General features: G+C 32.9%; 2 protein-coding genes across 3 annotated transcripts in view; one reads left to right on the top strand and one right to left on the bottom strand.

The window, feature by feature from the left end:
* The window catches only part of LOC106881623 (inositol-pentakisphosphate 2-kinase), a 66,608-nt gene extending 60,278 nt beyond the window's left edge, over window positions 1–6,330 (top strand). For both annotated transcript variants that reach the window (XM_089354148.1, XM_089354147.1), the window contains exons 12-14: window positions 339–450; window positions 3,046–3,119; window positions 4,135–6,330. In XM_089354148.1, coding sequence (XP_089210274.1) covers window positions 339–450; window positions 3,046–3,119; window positions 4,135–4,306 — 358 coding nt within the window. In that variant the 3' untranslated portion in view covers window positions 4,307–6,330. The remainder of the gene's footprint in view (window positions 1–338; window positions 451–3,045; window positions 3,120–4,134) is intronic.
* Window positions 6,331–9,071: 2,741 nt separating this feature from the next.
* LOC106881643 (OTU domain-containing protein 5) overlaps window positions 9,072–21,582 on the bottom strand; it is a 45,525-nt gene continuing 33,014 nt past the window's right edge. The window contains exons 5-10 of the mRNA XM_014932108.3: window positions 20,870–21,018; window positions 19,960–20,022; window positions 15,216–15,347; window positions 12,955–13,264; window positions 11,500–11,646; window positions 9,072–11,066 (exon numbers count right to left, since the gene is read on the bottom strand). Of these exons, the coding sequence (XP_014787594.1) occupies window positions 10,912–11,066; window positions 11,500–11,646; window positions 12,955–13,264; window positions 15,216–15,347; window positions 19,960–20,022; window positions 20,870–21,018 (956 nt within the window). The 3' untranslated portion in view covers window positions 9,072–10,911. The remainder of the gene's footprint in view (window positions 11,067–11,499; window positions 11,647–12,954; window positions 13,265–15,215; window positions 15,348–19,959; window positions 20,023–20,869; window positions 21,019–21,582) is intronic.

Here is a 21,582-nt window from a genome sequence, read left to right as displayed (position 1 = left end):
TGTCACATTTCACACATTAACAGAAAATATACCAGTCAAGGAGAGAGCCCTACACGGTCGATTGATTTGCTAGAAATAGCAGCAAAATTTCTCCAATCAAACTTCACTATCTTAAACAAGCAAGGACACATTTGATAATATAGTCTTTAGATAGCCCTTCAAAAGACAAGATACTTCGTGACTAGAACTTTGTTCAATCAAGGTTGTTTGGGAGGATTAAACAACAAAAAACACACAAAAGTCCCCCCCCCCCTCCGATATTATTTGTGTACCATTTTTGTTGTACTTTTTTCCTTTGAACAAAACATGGTTATTTACGAATCTTATTTCTTTTTTAGACAAAAGTATTGCCTGGACGGTCCTTACCGGGGGGACAACTGGTATGTGGTTTCTAATAACAACAACATCGAGGATGCAGGAAATTCAGACATACTTTATACAATGATTAAGGTGAGGTTTATTTATAATTTTATCATTTTCGACAAATGCTATGTATACGAGTGTCTCTAGACGTGCGTTTGTGTTCTATCCGACTTCGTCCCCATTTAGTGGACCTAAAGCAGAACAGCCTTTTTCTTTTTTTTTTCTCTCAAACTGTGTTCATAAATGTTTTTTCCTACACAAATGTGCCCCAACTCGTTGATAACTTCCAGAAAAATGGGTTTTAAAATTTTTATTTTCTTCGTGAAATTTTCTACAAATACTTTTCAGATGGTTTACAATACGATTATATTGGAATTTAATGTAAAGGGCCTAAAGTGGACCCTATAACTGAGGGAGAATAAGAGTGTGCAGTGATTCTAGGCGGGTAACCGAAAGAAAGATGGAACATATTTACAATCGTGAAAGGGTGGTGGAGATGGAGAGAGTAACCAAATAGTAATCGCTAATTGGTGAGGAGGTAGTGACATAAGGGAAAAGGAAAGAGTTAATAGTGGTGAAATGTGTGTGTTGGTTGGTAGTACAACAGGACAAGTATAATAAATGAGATGGCAGGGAAGAGCAAAGAGATAGGAATCATGGAGAGAAGAGGATGTAAGGTGATAGGTAGAAGGTAGGGTTGGTGGGGAACATATATATAACAGCTTCTTAAAGGTATATTTTTCCATTGGTAGACAGGTCTTCTGTAGTATCACATATCATTATGGTCCTTTATCGTCTCTTCTGTGAGTTGCACTTCATTCCAGGGTCTTCCTTGGTTTCCCTCTGCCACAGGTTCCACTAATTTGAAGTGCTCAACACTTTTGTATGCAGCAGCCATCTCGACATGCATCACATACCCATACCAGCACAGCCTCCGTTTTGCACACACCTGATTTTCAATGGAATACACTTGTTTTGAATTTTTTTTCCTTTCTCGTGGAAACCTAGTTTTTGAGGTGTAGGTTTGACACTGTTATGAATGGTTATCAAAATTCTGAGGCCTGGTACTTAAATATTAATTAAACTCTTAGACTTCAATTATTTAGAGTCTTTACAAGTAAGACACAACTGTTAGTGAGCAGCTAACATGTATATTTATATATGCCTCATTCATACATGTAGTACTGTAAATATTCATGTATTTAACTCATTATGAGTTGCCTAGTAATCCAAATTGAATTATTACTCTAGACAGCCTCCACCAAAAATTACTTTTCTTCTCAGCAGAACTTTTGGGGTTAATCATTGTCTGAGACTAATCTCAGTAGAATGGAGAAAACATGTAATAAATTCTGGGGAGCTAGTTGTTATTGATCTATCTGTCCATTATGAAGTTTAATTAAATGTAGAAATTCTTACAGAATGTACACAAAATATTAATCATCAATTCTTCAGATTTTTTCATATCTGCTTGACTATCCTGTCTTCCTGTGGCTATGTTGTCAAATATGTTCTTTTAAAGACTAGGATGTAATTAGAGAGAAATTTTATTTTTAGCAGATCAAGAGACTGCATATAGGTTCCTTTATTGGTTAGTATGTCATCATAATCATCATTTAATGTCTGTTGTCCATGCTGGCGTGGGTTGGATGGTTTGACCAAGGCTGGCAAGCTGGAAGGCTGCACCAGAGACCAGTCTGATTGGCATGGTTTCTACAGCTGAGGGTGCTTTTATGTGCCATTTGTGTGACTGCCATGCAGTGGGACTGAACCTGAAGCCTTGAGGTTGGGAAACGAAATCTGCTAGGACTGCGATTTTACTTGGCTTCATGGGTCTTCTTCTCAAGCACAACATAATGCCATAGGTCTCAGTCATTGCCTCCATGAGGCCTAACACTCAAAAGGTGCTCTTTACATGACACCAGCATCAGCTATGACTATGATTTCACTTGGTTTGACATATTTTCTCAAGCAAAGCTTATTGCCAAAGGACTCAGCCACTAGTCATTACCTCTGTGAGGCCCAAAATTCAAAGATCATGCTTCACCACCTCATGTCTTCCTAGGTCTACCTCTACCACAGGTTCCCTCCAATTAGAGATAGGCACTTCTTTACACAGCTGTTCTCATTGATATGCATCACATGGCCATACCAGTAGTCGTCTCTCTTGCACACCACATCTGATGCCTCTTATGCTCAACATTTTTCTCAAGATGCTTACACTCTGTGAACATACACAGACATGGCACATCCAGTGAAACAAACTGGCTGCATTTCTTTCAAGCCTACGCATGTCCTAAGCTGTCAGAGCCACTGTTTCACTGCTATGAAGGATAGCTGTTCGCACACAGGCATCATACAATCTGCCTTTCACTCTGAGAGAGAGGCCTTTTGTTGCCAGCAAAGGTAGGAGCTCTCTGAACTTTGCCCAGCCTAATCTTATTCCCATAGCTACACTACTAACTTGGTCACCTAGATAACAGAAGTTATCTACTACCCCACTGACAGTTAATGGAATCTATTTTTTGTACATTTTTGGTGTTTATTGTACCTGTGCATCTTCCACACACAAAAGCTATTTTCCCTGTTAACCTTCCTTGGATATTGCTGCACCTCTTGTGTGATGATAGCTTACACTGAGTGCATCACATTAATAAAAATATTTTTGCTTTCTTTTTGTAGGTGAAACAATTTCTTGTGGCACAAACTGTAAAAGACTGCTCCATTATTCTTGCGATGCAGAGACAAGATAATCGGTAAAGTTTTTTTTTTTAATTTATTTAAATTCCTTTCATTAAAGATCTCAAATTTACACAGGTGAGAGAATCATTTGATTGTAATATCGTCTCAAGAGTCTTACAGTCATAGAGGAAATGAAATGGTTTCAATCAGGAATTCGATCTGGGTTGCTATCTCAGCTAACCAAGAACTGAATTCTTACTGAATATATTTGCCACCTTAAATTTACAAGTAAAGGCACAGGAATAAAAAAATTTTTTAAAAGTCGAGTGACATCTTATTATCTCTTTCAGATACTAAAATCTCCAAGGTTTTTCTCATCAATGAAAGTCACTACTCTAAATATTAGATTTTCTTTCTCACATTGCACCAACATATTATTATAGGATTGGTTATCTATTTACATTGTTTGTATAGTAGTGTAATTTGTGAATGAAACAGATAGCAAGCCTTAAATTAGGTTAATGTAAATTTGTGTCAAAAACTGGCCAGAATGTAGACAATAGAAAGGCTGGAATGCATAGATAGTTATTGGGGTGAACTGGAAAAAGGAAATTGAATATTTCATGCATTTAGCCTAGCACTATGCCATTCCTCCACAGCATTCTACTTCCAATTATATAATTGTAGTTTTTCATGCTTGAGAAAGATAGTTCTGCAATTTCTTGCAAAACGTTCTGCAATAATGGTGTGCTTATAGTGATCAAATGTTTATACTGCACATAAGCTCACTCCCGCCATCAAATCAACATTGTCTGTGTGCCACACGTCAGTGGAGCAGTGCAGTGCAAAATAAAGTGTTTTGCTCAAGAACATAACACACTGACAGGTCTGGGAATTGGACCCATAATTTCACTATCATGAGTGCAACGCCCAAACCACTAAATTATGTGCTGTCCTCCAATTCCAATATTATACAGGATTATTGTTACCAATTATTTTAAATAATATTCTGATTTAAACCTGCTGTAGCCATTGTTTTTGCATTATTAAGAATTGAATATATTTTTTCCCTTTAATTTTATTTTTCAGTTCGGATATGTCAGGTGTCTCTTATTTAACAGACTGCTTTGGACAACCCTATAAGCATTCCTTGGCTATTATTGACTTGGATCCTAAACCATATGAAAAAATTCCCGTTTATATGAAAGAAGATGAAACTATAGTTAATACTTACTTGAAATCACAATTTGCTGTTCCTTGAAAGAAAGAAAGATGTATGTTTGGTTCAGAACAGCTTGAGAAACCAATTTACATAAAGAGAAGTAAAAAGATAATTTACTTTCTGATGCGTTCAATAAGGAAAGGAAAAAAAAAATTAAATTTTTGTTGCAGAAAGTATTGCCCCAGAATTCAGTGTGTCTAATTCCAGGCACTTTACACGAAATGAACAGTATTGCTGAAATACTGATATAGCATCGTAATAAAGAATGAAAATATTTTGGTGAGAAATAGAATGGGGAGATGCTATTCATTTGCTATTATAAGTTTCTCCTCTTAACATCATTGTTATTCCCTTTGGATCCCAAGTGAATAATAATAATTTGTAAGTGCTTGAATACAAATTATTAATTCTAATATAATCTTGCTGTTAGAAAGCACTGCATTATGGAAATAATTGAAATGAAACCAAATTTGCAATCCCAACACCAATGTTATAATTTTTGAGTTTTACTCACAGTAAACTTATGTGATAGCATATTACCTAAGGAAAACAATTGGGCAGACATGAATAATGTTGTTCATGCTTCAGTTTTTAGATTGAAAATATTATTTTGATTAAAGTATGGACTTTATATATAATTGTCTATATTTTAATACGTTCAAGAAAGTTTTTTTTATTTAATTACAGACTTTATCTTTCGCCTATATGATAATCATACAAATGTTTGACATCTGCATAAAAACTTTGTTGCGAACATACATCATAAAATTAATTTTTTAATAAAATATAATGGATGGGGGGGAGGGGTAATCATTTATTTTATTGAACAAAAAAAAAAAAAAAAAAGGGGCGGGGACCCTACAAAAATGAGAATTAAGATTGCTATTCATTGCACCAACATTCGTAAGGACTTCCTCCTCCTCCCCATGATTGATATGGGTTAATTATGCTTTCAGAATTGCCTTTTACCATTTGTCCTTCAAAAATATTTATGAAAATAAGAGTAATGCTGAAGTCTGGACTTCATTTTCCAATCACAGTATTATATACTTCTGATGATTTTCGCAATCTGTAAGTAGCAAGAAAGCATTCTGTGTCTATACTTAATCATATGAATGTTGATATTCATAATTTTTGTTTTAACTCAACTTATTTGGCTGTGGTCTTTTGAGAGAAACAGAATTATTCCAAATAAAATCTATTTCTCTGATGTCGAATTAATGTATTAAACACCATCTCATTTGATAATATTTTTTCAATTTTAATGAACCATCCTTGTGGTACACTTTCAAAATGACATTATTCAGATCAATCTTACATAGCATATCAAATTTCCTTCCAAATTAATAACTATGCTTTCAAAACTGTATGCTGCTGGCTTTTTGTTCAGAACAGATAAAAAAGAAGTAGTTTAAGTAACAAAATCTGTCCAAGAAATCACATACATTTAAAATATAGTTCTTTTAAGTTCTGAATTAAGGTAAAGAAGACAATTAGAGGTTTTTGATGCCTTAGAGTTTTAATTTTTCATTAATGTTATATAAAATTAATTATGAAAGCAGAACACCTTAAAAGTATCTTATTCAGGGATTCCTTCTTGAAGTCACCATTAGTGAGCTTAGTTACAATGACACTTGAATAATCTTGTACCTAAAAAATATATACACAATTTTATTTTTTTCATATATACCTCCATTTTGACAAGTGGGAATTGCTATGTAGTATGGTATTGCAGAGCAATATCCATTTGTCTAAATGGCAGTAAACATATGCTGTTCATATACCTTCCATTCTAATTAAACAGGAGGGGAGAAATGGCAGTAAATTTAGATTGACTATAATTTACAAAACCAAATGAGAAATTTTACAGTTTTTTTAAATATCATAATTTCAACTGTACACAACACTGGCCAATTATGACAATTATTGAGTAAAATACTGGTGCACACATAATTATAAAAGATCAAGCAGGTACTGTAACTGACAAATAAAAACTGAATTCAGAAGCTACTGCTGTCCAATAAAACCTAAATGATTTATTGAATAAATTATTACAGACATTTTCCACTGGTTTAATATTTTGTTTTTTGCTGTTTTTGTTATATTTAAATTTGTAGATATACATAAACTGTGATAGAAATTTATTAGCACTTTGGAACACAATTCAAAATTATGTAATTATTTTAGTTTAAGATATTAAACATAATTCCATAAACATTAAAATAATTAATTTAATGCTTGCATAATTAATATATCAGATTGTCTTTATATTATTTTACTCCAATTACATCTCTCAACAGAGACTATATTACTTAGTGAAACTTTTTGCAAAGCAATTTCACAAACATTTATAGCTTAAGAATTTTTTTTTTTAATAGTCATTTCAATTACCAGGGAATAAAGCAATGGAATGTTTTCCAATCATCAGGTGGTTATCCTCAATGACTGATGTAGCAGCACCGTCCACCGATACAAAGACAAGAGCTCTAAAGGCAGAGGCATCAAATTCATGAACCCAGTTATGGAAGTAGCACAATTAATTAGGAAGAGAATTAACTGTGTTTTAGAGATTGAACCAAGACAGAAGATTATCCATGCCCTCTTTTTAGCTTAAAACTTCTTGTGCAGGTCTCACTAAGAGTAAGCCACAAAATGCTTGTCAAAGACTTTCTACAGGTCACCAGAATACTGCAATCTGGTAGAAAAGAAAAGTGAGTATATGAATGGCTTGAGTCATTTACATGGGTGCTTTTAACAATGAGTTCAGCTAAGAATTTGGCAGACAGCTAGTTCAGTCACCTGTTATTGAACTATATAAAATTTCAATATTAGGTTGCTGTGAGAATGTGCCAAAGACCCATATCTCATAGCTTTATTCAAGTTTGAAACATGGGAGCCAGGTCTTGAATTAGCACAAAAGAATACAGAAATCTGCCATAAGAAATGGCTGTTTTCAATATGCAAATAAGGAATACAAAGTAATTTTATACTGCATCCCATTAAGTGTATAAAAGGTGCATGGGTTCACATAGGATGAAATGAAATTTCATATCAAAATAGCTGACAGCTTTTGTTACCTAGGTAACCTAATTAGCAGTAGAGGTGGGTGCTGCTTAAGTATAGTGGGGAAAAAAGCTCCGAGTGAATGGTAGATTCTATGTTGTTTATAAAGTGTGAAATAAAGACACCTAGCGCAAAAGCTGGATAGAACTATGTTGGTATAGTTTGAATGTGTGATAATAGAGTGCATGAACAACAAAGCAAAAGAGTGGGTAGAGATATCTAAAAAGAATCAGATGTGCAAAACAGAAAACTTAATATGGATATGTGGTGTATATGAAGAATAAAAGTCAGGTGAAAGAAGTGCACCAAACAATCCAAGTGGAAAAGAACCTGCAGAAAAAAGTGAGACACTATACAAAAGTAGATCTGTCCAACCCATAAAAGCATGGGAGAAAAAGATGAGATGACCATGGCCTGGAACACCACCACTCTTTGCTAAACAACAGCTTGTATTCACAAGACAAACAGTTTGTTGTTAAAAAGAAAGATTATCTTAATAGATAATACTGAGAACTTATAATACATACATTTGTTATCAAGCATGGGTAATTTCCATATGTGCTACACTGATACTCCACTTTCTGTACACTATAAACAGTGTCATCATTCAAACTTGTGGCATTTAATTTATGAAACAATATTTCAAGTTTATCTCGTGTTAACAACACTTCTAACAATTAATTTAAAGTAAGGTTTGCATATTTAAGGAAATAAAATTGTAAGTTACACCTGATTAGCTAATATCATACAATGAAAATTTTTGGAAAATATATAATACTAGCAGAGGCACCCGGCGTTGCTTGGGAATGAAATTGTTGCTTATGTACTTGAAGAAAAAAAGGCAAAATATGCTGTATAGAAATTTGAGGACATTCTGTAGATGGACTCTCAGATGAATGATGGCTGGGCGCCTCTCATGAATGGGGAAAATTGAAGATGTGCCAAAAAGCCTCATTGGTACTTGGAAACTTTTACGAAAATTAAAATGGGGATTAAATGAAAAAAATGATTTACGTGAATATCCTCACAAGAGTAATTGAAATAAATGTCGATTGTGGAACCCGCGCGCGCACGCATACACACGTGTGTCTTTGTAAATATGTTTGTATACATTTATGTATGTGTGTTTGTAAGAGACAGAGTGTGAGTGAGAGAGAGAGGTTTGTTGTCATGTATACGTACATGCATAAATATACATACATCTTTGGATGTATGCATATGACAACACAGCCCTTGACTCACTCACACTCTGTCTCTTACAAACGCACGCGCGCGCATACACACGTGTGTCTTTGTAAATATGTTTGTATACATTTATGTATGTGTGTGTTTGTAAGAGACAGTGCGAGTGAGTGAAGGGGTGTGTGTGTGTGTGAGACAGAGTGAGAGAGCGGTGTGTATGTAGTATTTACTCTCTCTCATACACACTCACACACAAAATAGAGAGTGAAGCTTTTTGCGGTTGTTACGTCAATACCGGAAGTTGACATTGAGGAACCTTTTTAAAGAAGTGAATCTTAAATATATAGCAATATTATTTATTTTTAATTAAAAAAATCAAATGAAGAGCCTAAGATTTATCCGAGGTCAAATTATTCATGCATTACAAGTATGGAAGCATTTGGTGAAGTCGATTTCACGTGAAAAGCGATTACACACACATCTGTTTTATATATAGTATAGATAATCCAAATCACACTGCATTCAAAAGAAAGTAAATAAGTAAACCACAAACATAAAATACACTGTTAAAGTTTCATTTAATAGCTTCAATAGTGATGGAAATAATATATATTATTATATTCACTAATAATCCAATTTGGAATATTTACAGATTTACTTTTAAAAATTGCTTTAAATACTAATATGAAACTTCAAATGTATTCAAGTCAAATATTTTTGTAGTCCTTTAGATAAGCCACATTTTGAATATCTTTCTTTTCATGATCATGTTTTCTAACCAGCATAATTTTTTTTATATTAGATTTTTTTTCAAAAGCTGTGAATTTGTGTATATATATAAACCTTGAGAAAAGCAGACACCATTCTGAATTGGTTTCACAAAGTAGAAGTTAAATACAAATCATTCAAAACACAAATGATAACTAGGACTATAAATGTGTATGTGTGTATGTGCACGCGCATAGTGAAAAGAAGAGGAGTAGCTCAGTGTTTTTATTTTTCAAAATAAGTATAAATGTAAAGGACTTTTTTTATTTTATATTTTATTTACTATGTAGCAAGTGATCTACATTGTGGAAAAGTGATGTATTAAAAAAATTTTTGAGATGCCACAATCATTTATTTATACAATGTGCTTAAGTTATCATATAAAGCATAACAAGATACTGTTTTGGTGTTACAAAGGCCATAACAGCTCTGGTTTGGTCAGTAAGGTGAAGATGGGCAAAGGAGGAAAATGAAGTTGAAATAGGATGACCATTTCTCTAATTTCCAGAAAAATGATATTTCAACTAAACTTTCATCAGAGTTAAGGCAGAACATAACCCATTCTGTTTCACTGACTATTTTCTGGAAAAGTTTGTCAGTTGAGACATATAATTTTGCTGACACAATTCTCTCACTTTTATCCATGAAAACACTTTCTGGTTACATTGAATCAATGATTTCAGAACAAATAGTATAGTAACTTGCTTCTTCATTTCAATATTTTTTTTATTTATTTATTTATTTTTTCTTTTCAAACTGATCATAAAAATACTCCTTTTTTCTTCTTTTTTTGAAATTGGTGAAATTTTAAGATTTTTTTATATAATATCTTCTTTTATTTAAAGATAAAACTATAAGTTTTTTTTTTAATGTAATGGTCATTATTTGAACTGTAGGTTCAACTTTAATTTATCACATGATTTAAATAAATGAAATTATTCACTGATAAAAAAAAAGGGGGGGGGGGGGGAATCTGTTCAGAGAAATGCTGAACTTAAAACCACCAAGATTTGTTTGATTTTTACAGAAGTTATCCATAATATGAAGTACAAACCAAAACTGACAATTGATTCTAATAGTGTAACACCAAAAACAGAGAGAAGCAGTATCAATAACTATGACACCTAAAAAGGTAAAGTTATATCTTCCAAAGTATAAACTCCATGAATTAGTTTGTTAACTGTGCTGAAATCGATAAATGGGTCTACCTTACCTTTTAAGTCCCTCACATTTTTTTTTTTTTTTTCTTTTGGGATTAAAAACATAATATTCATCCACTTGTAGATGCCATTAGAGTAGAATCAAATTGTAACAGTCTTGAACATGAATTAGAGGGGTGAGCTAAAGCAGCATAGGGTATACTTGTAGAAGAAAGACAAGTACTTGAAAACATTCACACAGAGAAAATCTATATATATTTAGGAAAGAAAGAGAAACAGGCATAGATAAATAGCTCATTATAAATGAACATGTTATGGAATTTCAACAATCTTATATCATAGAAAAGACTGCAGATTTTTTTAAATTATCTAAACTGATGTTAAGTTCCATCATTTAAAAAGTACTGGATGTATCTAGATTTTGCACACATAGGTTCTGCCTTTGTGCCTATGCAAGTAAGCAATCCTATGTTAACTTGAATGATGTGTTGATTGGTCCATGTTAAAACTGGCATTATCACAAACTGACGTTGAAGCAGCATTTTTCTTTAAACTATCAAAGTATTCCTGTTGGGACTGAGCAATCACTTGTGCAAGGATGTCATCTTCTTCCCATTCTGTTAGACCTGAAGTGAACAGACAACACTATAACGAATGGCACTACTTATAAAAATATATTTTAAAAGATAAGATAAATTAAGTCTTTAAATTAGATCTTCATTTAGCTATCTCCAGAAATATCTTCATTATATGGGTTGAAATAGAAAAACAAATCTAGATTCAAACTGTCATCATTTTGTAGCATCTATACAGTACATTTATTTCTTCATAGCTACATTAATATGTTAAGCTATGCTCTAATCTATATTAGTTAAGATAAGGAAAATTACACAAGATCTTAACTCTCTTAAACATGTCAAGGTGAAGAGTGAAAAGAAATGTGCAAACCTTATTTCTACAATGGAAGATTTAAAAGAAGGGCAAAAATAATCTAAACTACTTAATGACATCTATATTAAAAAATAAAGATTTCACTAAATTTATTCATTTTAAACTTACCAAACATAGTTGGTGGCAAGTGATTCATTAAAGATGCAGTTTCATCAAAACCACCTGTAGCCATATCACTAGAAGTGCAACTTGCAGTTGCACCAGCTGCAGCACCAAGAAGAGGTTCACTGCCAAGTTGAGGCGATTTAGGACATCCTATAAGAAGCCAATAAACATAAATATCACAATATCATCTGTAATTAAATAATACTGAAGGTGTTTTAAAAAAAGGCATGTAAATTTTTACTTTGTTATTACTCTTTATAGACAACCATGTTCAAATCTTTTATTCACAACATATTAACAAAAAGACAAGAGAACATTTGGATAGCTTCAACCTAAATATTATCAATTGTGTAAACCAAACACAAAATGACAAAAAAAAAAAAAAAAAAAACTAGAAAATAAAGACGGAATAAATGAGATGAACAGTTATTCTTTTAGTTATTTCATTGAAGAAATTACCTCAGAAAGTTTTCCCTCATCTGGGATCAGAAAGAAATATGTAATAACTACCAATTCACCATTTACATTCACTTTCCAAATTAACTTTGGAAGGACAGGTGATCACAACGTAAGTCAGTTCTAATTTGGAGTTTCTATATGTCGAAATAGGTCAAAAGACTAAACTCATACATTTCATTTTTGGTACTTTTCTACAGCTGTGTACTCTTACTAACACCAACTACTTTACAGTGTACTGGGTGCATATATGGTGGCAACACCATCAGAGTGGTGTCATGTCAATGATAAGACCTCTTGACTCCTACACTGTGTCTGTTCATTTGCCAACCATTTTATGGAGTGTACTCCATGCATTTTATCATGGCACCACTACTAATGAGATTGCTTTATATCTCATAAGACTAAAGATGTATGTAATGAATCAAGAAATGGCAGAAACATCATACAGTTGATTTTACTTATTTGGACAACTTCTCAAAAAAAAAAAAACAATATCAAATCAATGTAAAATTGATCAGTTAATTGTATAAGATTTGTTCTAAATTTGTAGTACAAAAGAAAAAGGTTGCACAACATTTGATTTCATTGAAATGATTCTGGACCCTTTTAATCTCATAAAGAATTATAATAGCAGTAGTTAATACTTTTTGTTTACAAACAAAACAGTCAAATGCATTTAAGTTGTTCTTACATTGCAATAAATTAAAGACTTTAAAGTTTAGATTTCAGTGCAGTTTTATTTCAACTGTGTAATAAATTTCTCCAATAAATGAATTTTCATTGAGGATAAAAAAATTTTTAAAAAGATAGTTTTAAATGAAGAATTGACACTATTTTGGCATTTTTATCATCAACTACATCCATCAACACCCTTGCCTCGTCTCTTAAAAACAAGATCTTTATATTTGAATGAAAAGAAACTATTAATTATACATCACTTCAAAAATTGAAGAATTGGATAATCTCCCAACCATAAAATATATAATAAAAGAAATATACCTGAATGCAATGCTAAGTCAACAGGCCGATTAGGACTACAATGTTGCTGCTGCTGTTGTTGTTGCTGCTGCTGTTGTTGTTGTTGCTGTTGCTGCTGTTGCTGTTGTTGCTGTTGCTGCATTTGTTGTTGCTGTAACTGTTGTTGTTCATGGGAGCTTTCTTCAGCATTGGGACTACTTTGAGTGGAGTTTGAAGCACTACGATTGCGGGGTGAACGTCCAAGACGGCCACAGTCAGGAGAAGCAACTGTTTCTGGACCATTTAGAGAATATTCACTGGCGGAGCTACATGTTGCACTTGCAGATCTAGCCTAGTAACAAAATATAAATACTAAACATCAAACCAAATAAAAACTTTAGATATTTTAAACAGTAGTCTATAAAACACAGATAATTCTATTCTTTTACTGGTTTCAGACAGATTGTGTTATCATGCTGGGAACATTGTCTTCAAGAGTATAGACAAATCAACCCCAACATTTAACTACTATTTGGGAGGATGAAAGATAAAAGTTGACAAAGGTGAGGTTGAAACTCAGTATATAAAGGGACATAACCGAAATCCACATGCTTATTTGTTCAATGCTCAATCGATTTGGCCATCCACCAGTATCATGTTTGTACACATGACACTACTGACAGGACACCCATTACTTCAAAACCAGTTCTTTTTAACATATACTAAACAACGTTTTTCCAAAATCACTTAAAATTTTTTTTTTTTAAATAAATCCATAGGATATCATCATCATCATCATCGTTGATGATGATATCCTATGGATTTATTTAAAAAAAAAAAAAACAAAAAATAAAAATTTATAAAAATCAAAATAAACTGTCACCATAGCGAAAAATGTGACAAAAAGTGACATTTGATAATCATCACAACCAGAATAAGAATATTTTAATAGTGGATGCCTACTGTTTAAACTATATAATTACTGATCACTTCATCTTCCTCAAAACTAAATCCAATAGCAGAAAATTATTTTTTAAAGTTCATCTATCATTTCCATAGCAGTATATTTTAATCAGAGATGTTGCCAACTAAAATCTAAAATAATCTCATTTTGCAGAGCAAAAACTTCAGTTATGAAAAATTATATATTCACTGAAATTAAACATACAACATATGTGTGTGTGTGCGCGCGCATGTGTGTGTGTACACACGTGCATATGGGAACATGTGTGTGTGCATCTGTATAAAACCAAAACATTATCTTAGTACACAAAATATATATTGAATATGATGATAGTTTATGAAAATACAACCATCATTAACAGTTTCAAATAATTGCTTATTCCAGTGGACTTTGTGATAGTGGTTGTTTACATAAGCATGAAATCAGCATTTTAGGCAACAGGAAATAAAAATTTGTAATATCCATGCCTTTCTTAAGGATATTAATAACATAACTAAATTAAAATAGGAATTAAAATCAGGTCACTGACTCGGTTCAAAGTTCTTACTGCTACACTACAGCACTACCAAGATACTTTGAAATATTGCATCCTGTTAACATTTCATCTGTACTTGACTGCATGTTTGAGCTTGACTGTTCTATGTGTATTTTTCCATCTGTCCTCAGTGCAACCTTCAACTGTAGACAACCAGTTAAAAGAAAGAAAAAAAACTGCTGGACAGCAAGGCATCAACTCCAAAATTACAAAATATTTAGCAAAATTCCAGTTTTGTGAATTGAAATTAAATGCCAACTGAAATCTAGGCATCAGAAGAATGAAGTGAATCCAACTGCCAAAACAAACTACACCAGAATAAACAGCTATAAGAAAAATAATACATTACATGTATGTAAAGAATTTTAGCTTAATCTTTATGCAGATTTGATCCTGTTTGAATAACAAAAATAGCATAATTACATTCAAGTCAGAAGTGATAATTAATTAATAAAACGAAATATAGCATCAAAACCACTACATACTGAAGTATTATCAATAAAACAAATCTCATATTTTCTTTCTGTGGGATTTCTTGCAAATCTTCTAAGACTAATTTAAAGTATTTTGAAGGAAACAAAAATAAAAACTACTTTCAGATAATGCTAAAGATATCAGAACACTGAACAGTTTCTAAAAAAAAAGTTTAAAAAATTACTTCTGCTCCAGCTTATATGTAACAAAAGTATATGAAGGCAAATGTCACCTGAAGTACAGCTAAGTTATAGAGAAAATGAAAAAAATAGTCAATAAATAACAAATTATATTAAAAATATCACAGCACTGTAGCACTGATGTTCTTACTGGGCCTTGAATTTTAGCTCTCTTTTCATTATCTCTAAGCCACTGCAAATATGATTCTCGAGCCACCTGCTCTTCAATTGTTTCTTGAGTCAATTCCCAGTCAGTTTCACGTAATTTATCTTCTAACATAGCCTGAAAGAAGAAAAAAATTATATCAGGTTCTTTTTATTAATTGTTACATTGATTCAGAACTCATTCTACCCAAGTTTCAATCTGTTTATTTTTCCTTCTTTTTTTCATCTAGAAGAAAAAAATTTTGTTTCACTTATATTCTTTATTTTGTTTTGAAAGAGCTAAAGAGTTATTCCGAAACATTTAACAGCTTAAAAACAATTTTTAAAGCCTATTTCCCAACAGAAAAAATTAACTATTCAATCCAAAGAGATAACAAAAGGCAACAAAAATTTTGTTACATCATCATCATCATCATCATCGTTTAACGTCCGCTTTCCATGCTAGCATGGGTTGGACAATTTGACTGAGGACTGGTGAAACCGGATGGCAACACCAGGCTCCAATCTAATTTGGCAGAGTTTCTACAGCTGGATGCCCTTCCTAACGCCAACCACTCAGAGAGTGTAGTGGGTGCTTTTACGTGTCACCCGCACGAAAACGGCCACGCTCGAAATGGTGTCTTTTATGTGCCACCCGCACAAGCCAGTCCAGGGGCACTGGCAACGATCTCGCTCAAAAATCCTACGGGAGCCAGTCAGGCGGTACTGGCAACGGCCACGCTCAAAATGGTGCATCTCATGTGCCACCCGCACAAGAGCCAGTCCAGGGGCACTGGCAACGATCTTACTTGGCTTGCCGGGTCTTCTCACGCACAGCACATTTCCAAAGGTCTCGGTCAGTAGTCATCGCCTCGGTGAGGCCCAATGTACGAAGGTCTTGCCTCACCACCTCAGCCCAGGTCTTCCACGGGTTCCCTCAACTGTTAGGGTGTGGCACTTTTTCACGCAGCTATCCTCATCCATTCTCACCACATGTCCATACCAGCGCAATCATCTCTCTTGCACACCACAACTGATGCTTCTAATGTTCAGCTTTTCTCTCAAGATACTTACACTCTGACGGGTATTCACATTGACATTACACATCCAACGGAGCATACTGGCTTCATTCCTTGCGAGCTTACGTATGTCCTCAGCAGTTACAGCCCATGTTTCACTGCCATGTAGCATGGCTGTTCGTATGCATGCGTCATACAGTCTGCCTTTTACTGAGTGAGAGTCCCTTTGTCGCCAGCAGGGGTAAGAGAGAACTAAATAGGTGTTCCTGGCTAAATTCGGTATGCTAATTTCAAATCTATAATTAGATATTTCCTATCACATCTAGATTTTGTGTAAAATGCAAATCACTTAGTAAAATTTCCTACCATATCCAAATTCTGGTTTTAATCAGCTTAATGCCAGAAATATGAAACTTGCTTTTCAAGGTTAAAGCAATTTTTGGGACACTGACATATGCTCTGATGAGTCCAGATTTGCTCTATTTCCTGACAATGGACAAGTGTGGTTCTGGAGACTCTGTGATCAAGAATTTGATGTGAAAAGATTGCAGCCAACACTGAAACTCAGCAGCTATTTTCTGAGATGGTCTGGGGAGCAATTTGGAGCAATGGCTGATCAGAGCCGTGGAGTGTGAGGGAAACATAAACTCAGATAAATATGTGTCCATATTGCAGAAAGGACTCCTTCCAATCTTCTCCAGTGGTGAAATGATTAAAGACTCTTTATTTATAGAAGATGGGGCTCCTTGTCACACAGCTAAAATGACCTAAGATTTGTTGAATGAGAATGACATTAAAAAGCTTTCATGGCCAAGCTAGTCACCAGATATGAACCCTATTGAACACCCCTGGAACATAATGGATGGGACACTTCATAAAAAGAACAAGAAAGCATCTTCAAAGCCAGATCTTTTGAGATTACTGCATGAAACATGGCAAGAAATTCCGCAAGAGAATATTCGTCACTTGATCAATAATATGCCTAATAAGGTCCTTGCATTGAAAAATGCAAAGGGCATGTCTACTAAATATTAAATATTCACATTATAACAATTAATAAATAATTTGGATGTATAATTTCAGATTTAAATAAATGATTATAAGGGTGTCTATTTACTTCTGTCATGTCTGTAGATCTTCCACCACTTCACATTAAACTTGGCCTTATGAAAAATTTTGTGAAGAGTATGGATGATCAAGATAGTTCTTTCTAATATCTAAAGGATAAATTCAAAGAAATATTGACAGATGCTATGCTAGAAGCTGGAGTTTTCACTGGACCACAGATCCACAGTGTCATCCACAATTCATCATTTCCATCTAATCTAAATGAGAATGAACTAGGAGCATGAACATCTTTTGTTGAAGTTGTCAAAATTTTTCTTGGAAACCACAAAGCTGAAAACCACCGTGAACTCATAGAAAACATGCTTCAATCTTATGAAAAAATGGGATGCAGAATGTCTTAGAAAATAAATTTTTTACATTCTTATCTTCCCAGCCAACCTTGGGGCTGAGTGACAAGCATGGTGTGAGCACGTCCACCAACAGATCTCAGATACCAAGGTAATTTCAAGCCATAAATGGGAGATTATAGTTGGTTCTTGCAGAAGAAGAGCTCATCATCCTGCAAGTGACAAAGGAAGAGGAAACACCAAAGTTTCACTTAAGAACAGGAAGTTGCCTCTCGGCAGCAACAACAAAATACTAATGCGCTTTGGATGGATGGATGGATGGTTGGATGCAGGGGTGGCAACTCCACCAGCAGAATTCCACTGTCTGTCTTAAACTGGAAAAAGGAGGAAAGACATTCCTGTTCACTAATTATTTAAGTATACCTAACATAAAATGTGGCATGGAAAAGTAGTTTAGACGATTTTTGTAATAGAAGCACATGAGAAAGAATGAAAAATAGAGGTTTTTGGTTCCATAAAATCTGAACATGATAGAAAAATTGAAATGTAAGATCTGAAATTAGCATCAGAAATTTGATAGGAATCAGTAGTTTACGTATCTGTAACAAAAAAAGTTGTAATTTGTTGCCTGGTGTAATAGATGTATCCTTTCATGCATTATGGAGGGAGAGAACAATAAAACAAATAATGAAGAAGGCAGCACTTTATGATTTCCAGAAGATGAAAGATAGAATGCAATTCATGGATTTGGAAGAATATAATGGATGCAAGCTTTAATAAACTACATTCAATAAAATATCATCCAATTTACTTAAGTAATTGCAATGTTGGTTATAAAATCTCAATTTAAATTTTTCCCTTATTTGAGGATACACTATATGCTTATATGAGTATCTGACCTTGCTAGTAAAGCCAACTGTCTATATGTATTCGAGATCATTTAAAACCAGATATGCAGAATAACTATGTACCTCCTCTGTAGCAAGACACTTGTACTTGGCTCTGTTGTACTTTAACCTCTCAACACCTGATATAAAGTCACTTCACACTCAGGGGCTTCTACCATTTTTTTTCTTCTTGTCTTGCAAGTTATTTGGCCACCTCACTAATACCAGTGGCATGGAAAAAAGCACCCAGTACACACTGTAAAGTGGCTGGCTTTATGAAAGACATCCAGCCATAGAAATTATGCTAAAACTGACATTGCAATTCAACAGTCTTGTGGCTCATCCGATACTATGAAAACGTCCATGGCAAATGGGCATTAAATGAGGATGATTTTTCCATGTTTATTGGTTCCATTTCTTTTAAGGTATGTTCATGCTTATTACAAAATCCAAACAGAATCCAAACATAGACACACTAATTAATGCTTACATGTGCGCCAAGCTTTCATTTCTAATAAGAGTTAAATTGCAGCTAAAGAGTGAAATTCAATTATGACAATTCACATCAAAAGTGTACGAGATAAAGAAGTATGGTATATACAAGTAAATAGTTGATTTGCAAGAAGTCTACTAAAGCAACACTAAAAACTTCTAAGGTTATATAATTTCTCAACATATTTTCAAGACAAAAAGAAATATGCAATATGTTTGTGAATGTGTGTGTGTGTGTGTGTGTATGTATGTATGTATGTATATATATATATATATATATATATATATATATATATATATATATATATATATATATATATATATATATATATATATATATATATATATATATATGAATGAATACAGCGAGTATATGTTAAAGATTCACAAGGTGTCTACGGTAAAGACTTATTATTAATGTTATTGTAATATATCCTTTCAGTTCCTTTAATGCTTATTTTCTCTTTTGACTTATGTATCTATGCACGCTGACATTACACATCCAGTAGAAAATGTTTACCTCATTTTCACCCCAGCCTTCGCATATATCTGTATTCAATGCCCATTTCTTGCTACCATGCAGCACTGCACAAAAGCGCACTTCATACATAGCATCAAACATTCAGCCTTCCAGTCAGAGAGAGAATGCCTTTGCTGTCAACAGATGTAACAGTTTCTTGAAATTATAAGACCTCATCTTTACTTCAGATAATATGCTTTTGTAATAACAACCTTCACAGCTGATTGGATTACTTTAAATAATAAAAGCTTCTGCATAGTTGAAATGTCATTTCTGCTAACTACTCCTCTGAATGCACTTTTTGCGCACATGAAGTTTGAGTACACAGTATAAAGTTTCTATTTACATACAAATATTAAATCACAGAAAATTTTACATGATATACAATATATGATACCAAAAGCTGATATCAACTTACTTTTTCAATATGAAAATCTTCTGATTGTGTTACAGCATCTCGCATTAGATTCTTTTCAGCTAACTGAAATATAAAAACAAAAAAGAAAATGAAATAACACAAATAAGTAAAACCAATTTTGCTTTGACAGTAATTTATCTAAATAACTCTACAACATTAAAAAAAGTAAATACTATTAAAACCTAAAATATAAATTATCTTAGGGGAATAATTTTGCTAACATTTCAAATTTCTTAAAGTCCTAGTTACAATTTAAAATACATTCTATTTTCATTTTATTACATGAAAATACGATTATCCAACACTATTCAGAGAAAAATTAATCACAAGAGATAAAACTAGGATAAAACAAATACATAAATAACATTAAAATAATAGAGGCATTAAAAAGTTGCATCATTTTTTAAAAATGAGAAATTCTTTCCTTTTAACTTATAACATTTTCATTTGAATATAGTAAATATATTATTTAACTGCTTTAAAAGTTTTAAATTTACGTTATCCCAAAATCAGAAATGCACATTTCTGACTATATATCTCAACAGTAAACTTGCTTTGTAATTGATGAAAAGGAAGCTAATTGCAATCAGCATAGGTAAATATCAGCTAATAAAGTTTACGATTCTCAATAATAATCTTGGAAGTTGTGGGGTAGATGCAAGTTATAACATTTCAGGTTCGCCCTTTCTTTGGAGAAAGGATTAAATAGTTTAGATACTCGAAAAGAATAAGTTCAAAACTAAAATAGTTTAATAACAATATTTTTATTAGCTGAAATATATTTAGTAAAATTAATGCTTTAAACACATATATTACTATAAATACAAAAGTAATTTATAGAGTTAAAAAATAAGTGAGGATAAAGTAAGTAAATAGAGGCAAAACACTGAAAATCAAAATGAATACTTACCCCAGGTTGAAGACCAGGTAATCCAAGTCCTACACCTATGGTAGCTTTATATGGGTCCACAACTGAATTATAATGAACATTTCTATGATAACTTATTCTTATTGGTTCATTGTCCGTTTTATAAGAAGAATGAAATGTGTTGATAGGATCTAAATAACAATATGTGAAGAAAGAAAAGTCAGTACAGGAAATAGCCAAAAATTCTTCATTTGAATGGAAAATACTCTTAAAAATTTATTAAAATAAATTAGACAAATTAAAAGTTGTTCCACTGAAAAAGAACCTGGTAGTATGGCCATAAAAAAAGGACAAGAGTAAAAGCTGTATTAATAAACATGTAACATTTATTTCTACAGTAGGGTGATGTAAATTAGCAAGCATTTTTATATTATCAGAGAAACCAAAACAAAAATGTTCTCAAATCAAATCAAATGAGTTGAAACAAAATATAACAGCTGAAGTCTTGGAAGTGGAACGTTTTTTGTTTTGTTTCTTTTTAATGGTAAGACAGTAAGAACACAAGACCTTAAATGATATTAAAGCCATAAACATATTTAACCCATTTGATACCAACCTGCCCAAGACCACCTCTGGATCTGATATAAACTTATGTTCTGAACACCAGCTTAATGATAAAGTTATTTAACAAAGGCAGTGTATTTCAACAGAAACAGAGCAACAAAATAATTAAACTGTGCAGTTAACTATTATTG

Source organism: Octopus bimaculoides, chromosome 6, assembly GCF_046866305.1.
Source record: "Octopus bimaculoides isolate indiv1 chromosome 6, ASM4686630v1, whole genome shotgun sequence".
In the NCBI taxonomy this organism is placed as follows: domain Eukaryota; kingdom Metazoa; phylum Mollusca; class Cephalopoda; order Octopoda; family Octopodidae; genus Octopus; species Octopus bimaculoides.
The sequence above is the reverse complement of the archived record's forward strand: the minus strand, read 5'-3'. Positions and strand labels throughout refer to the sequence as shown.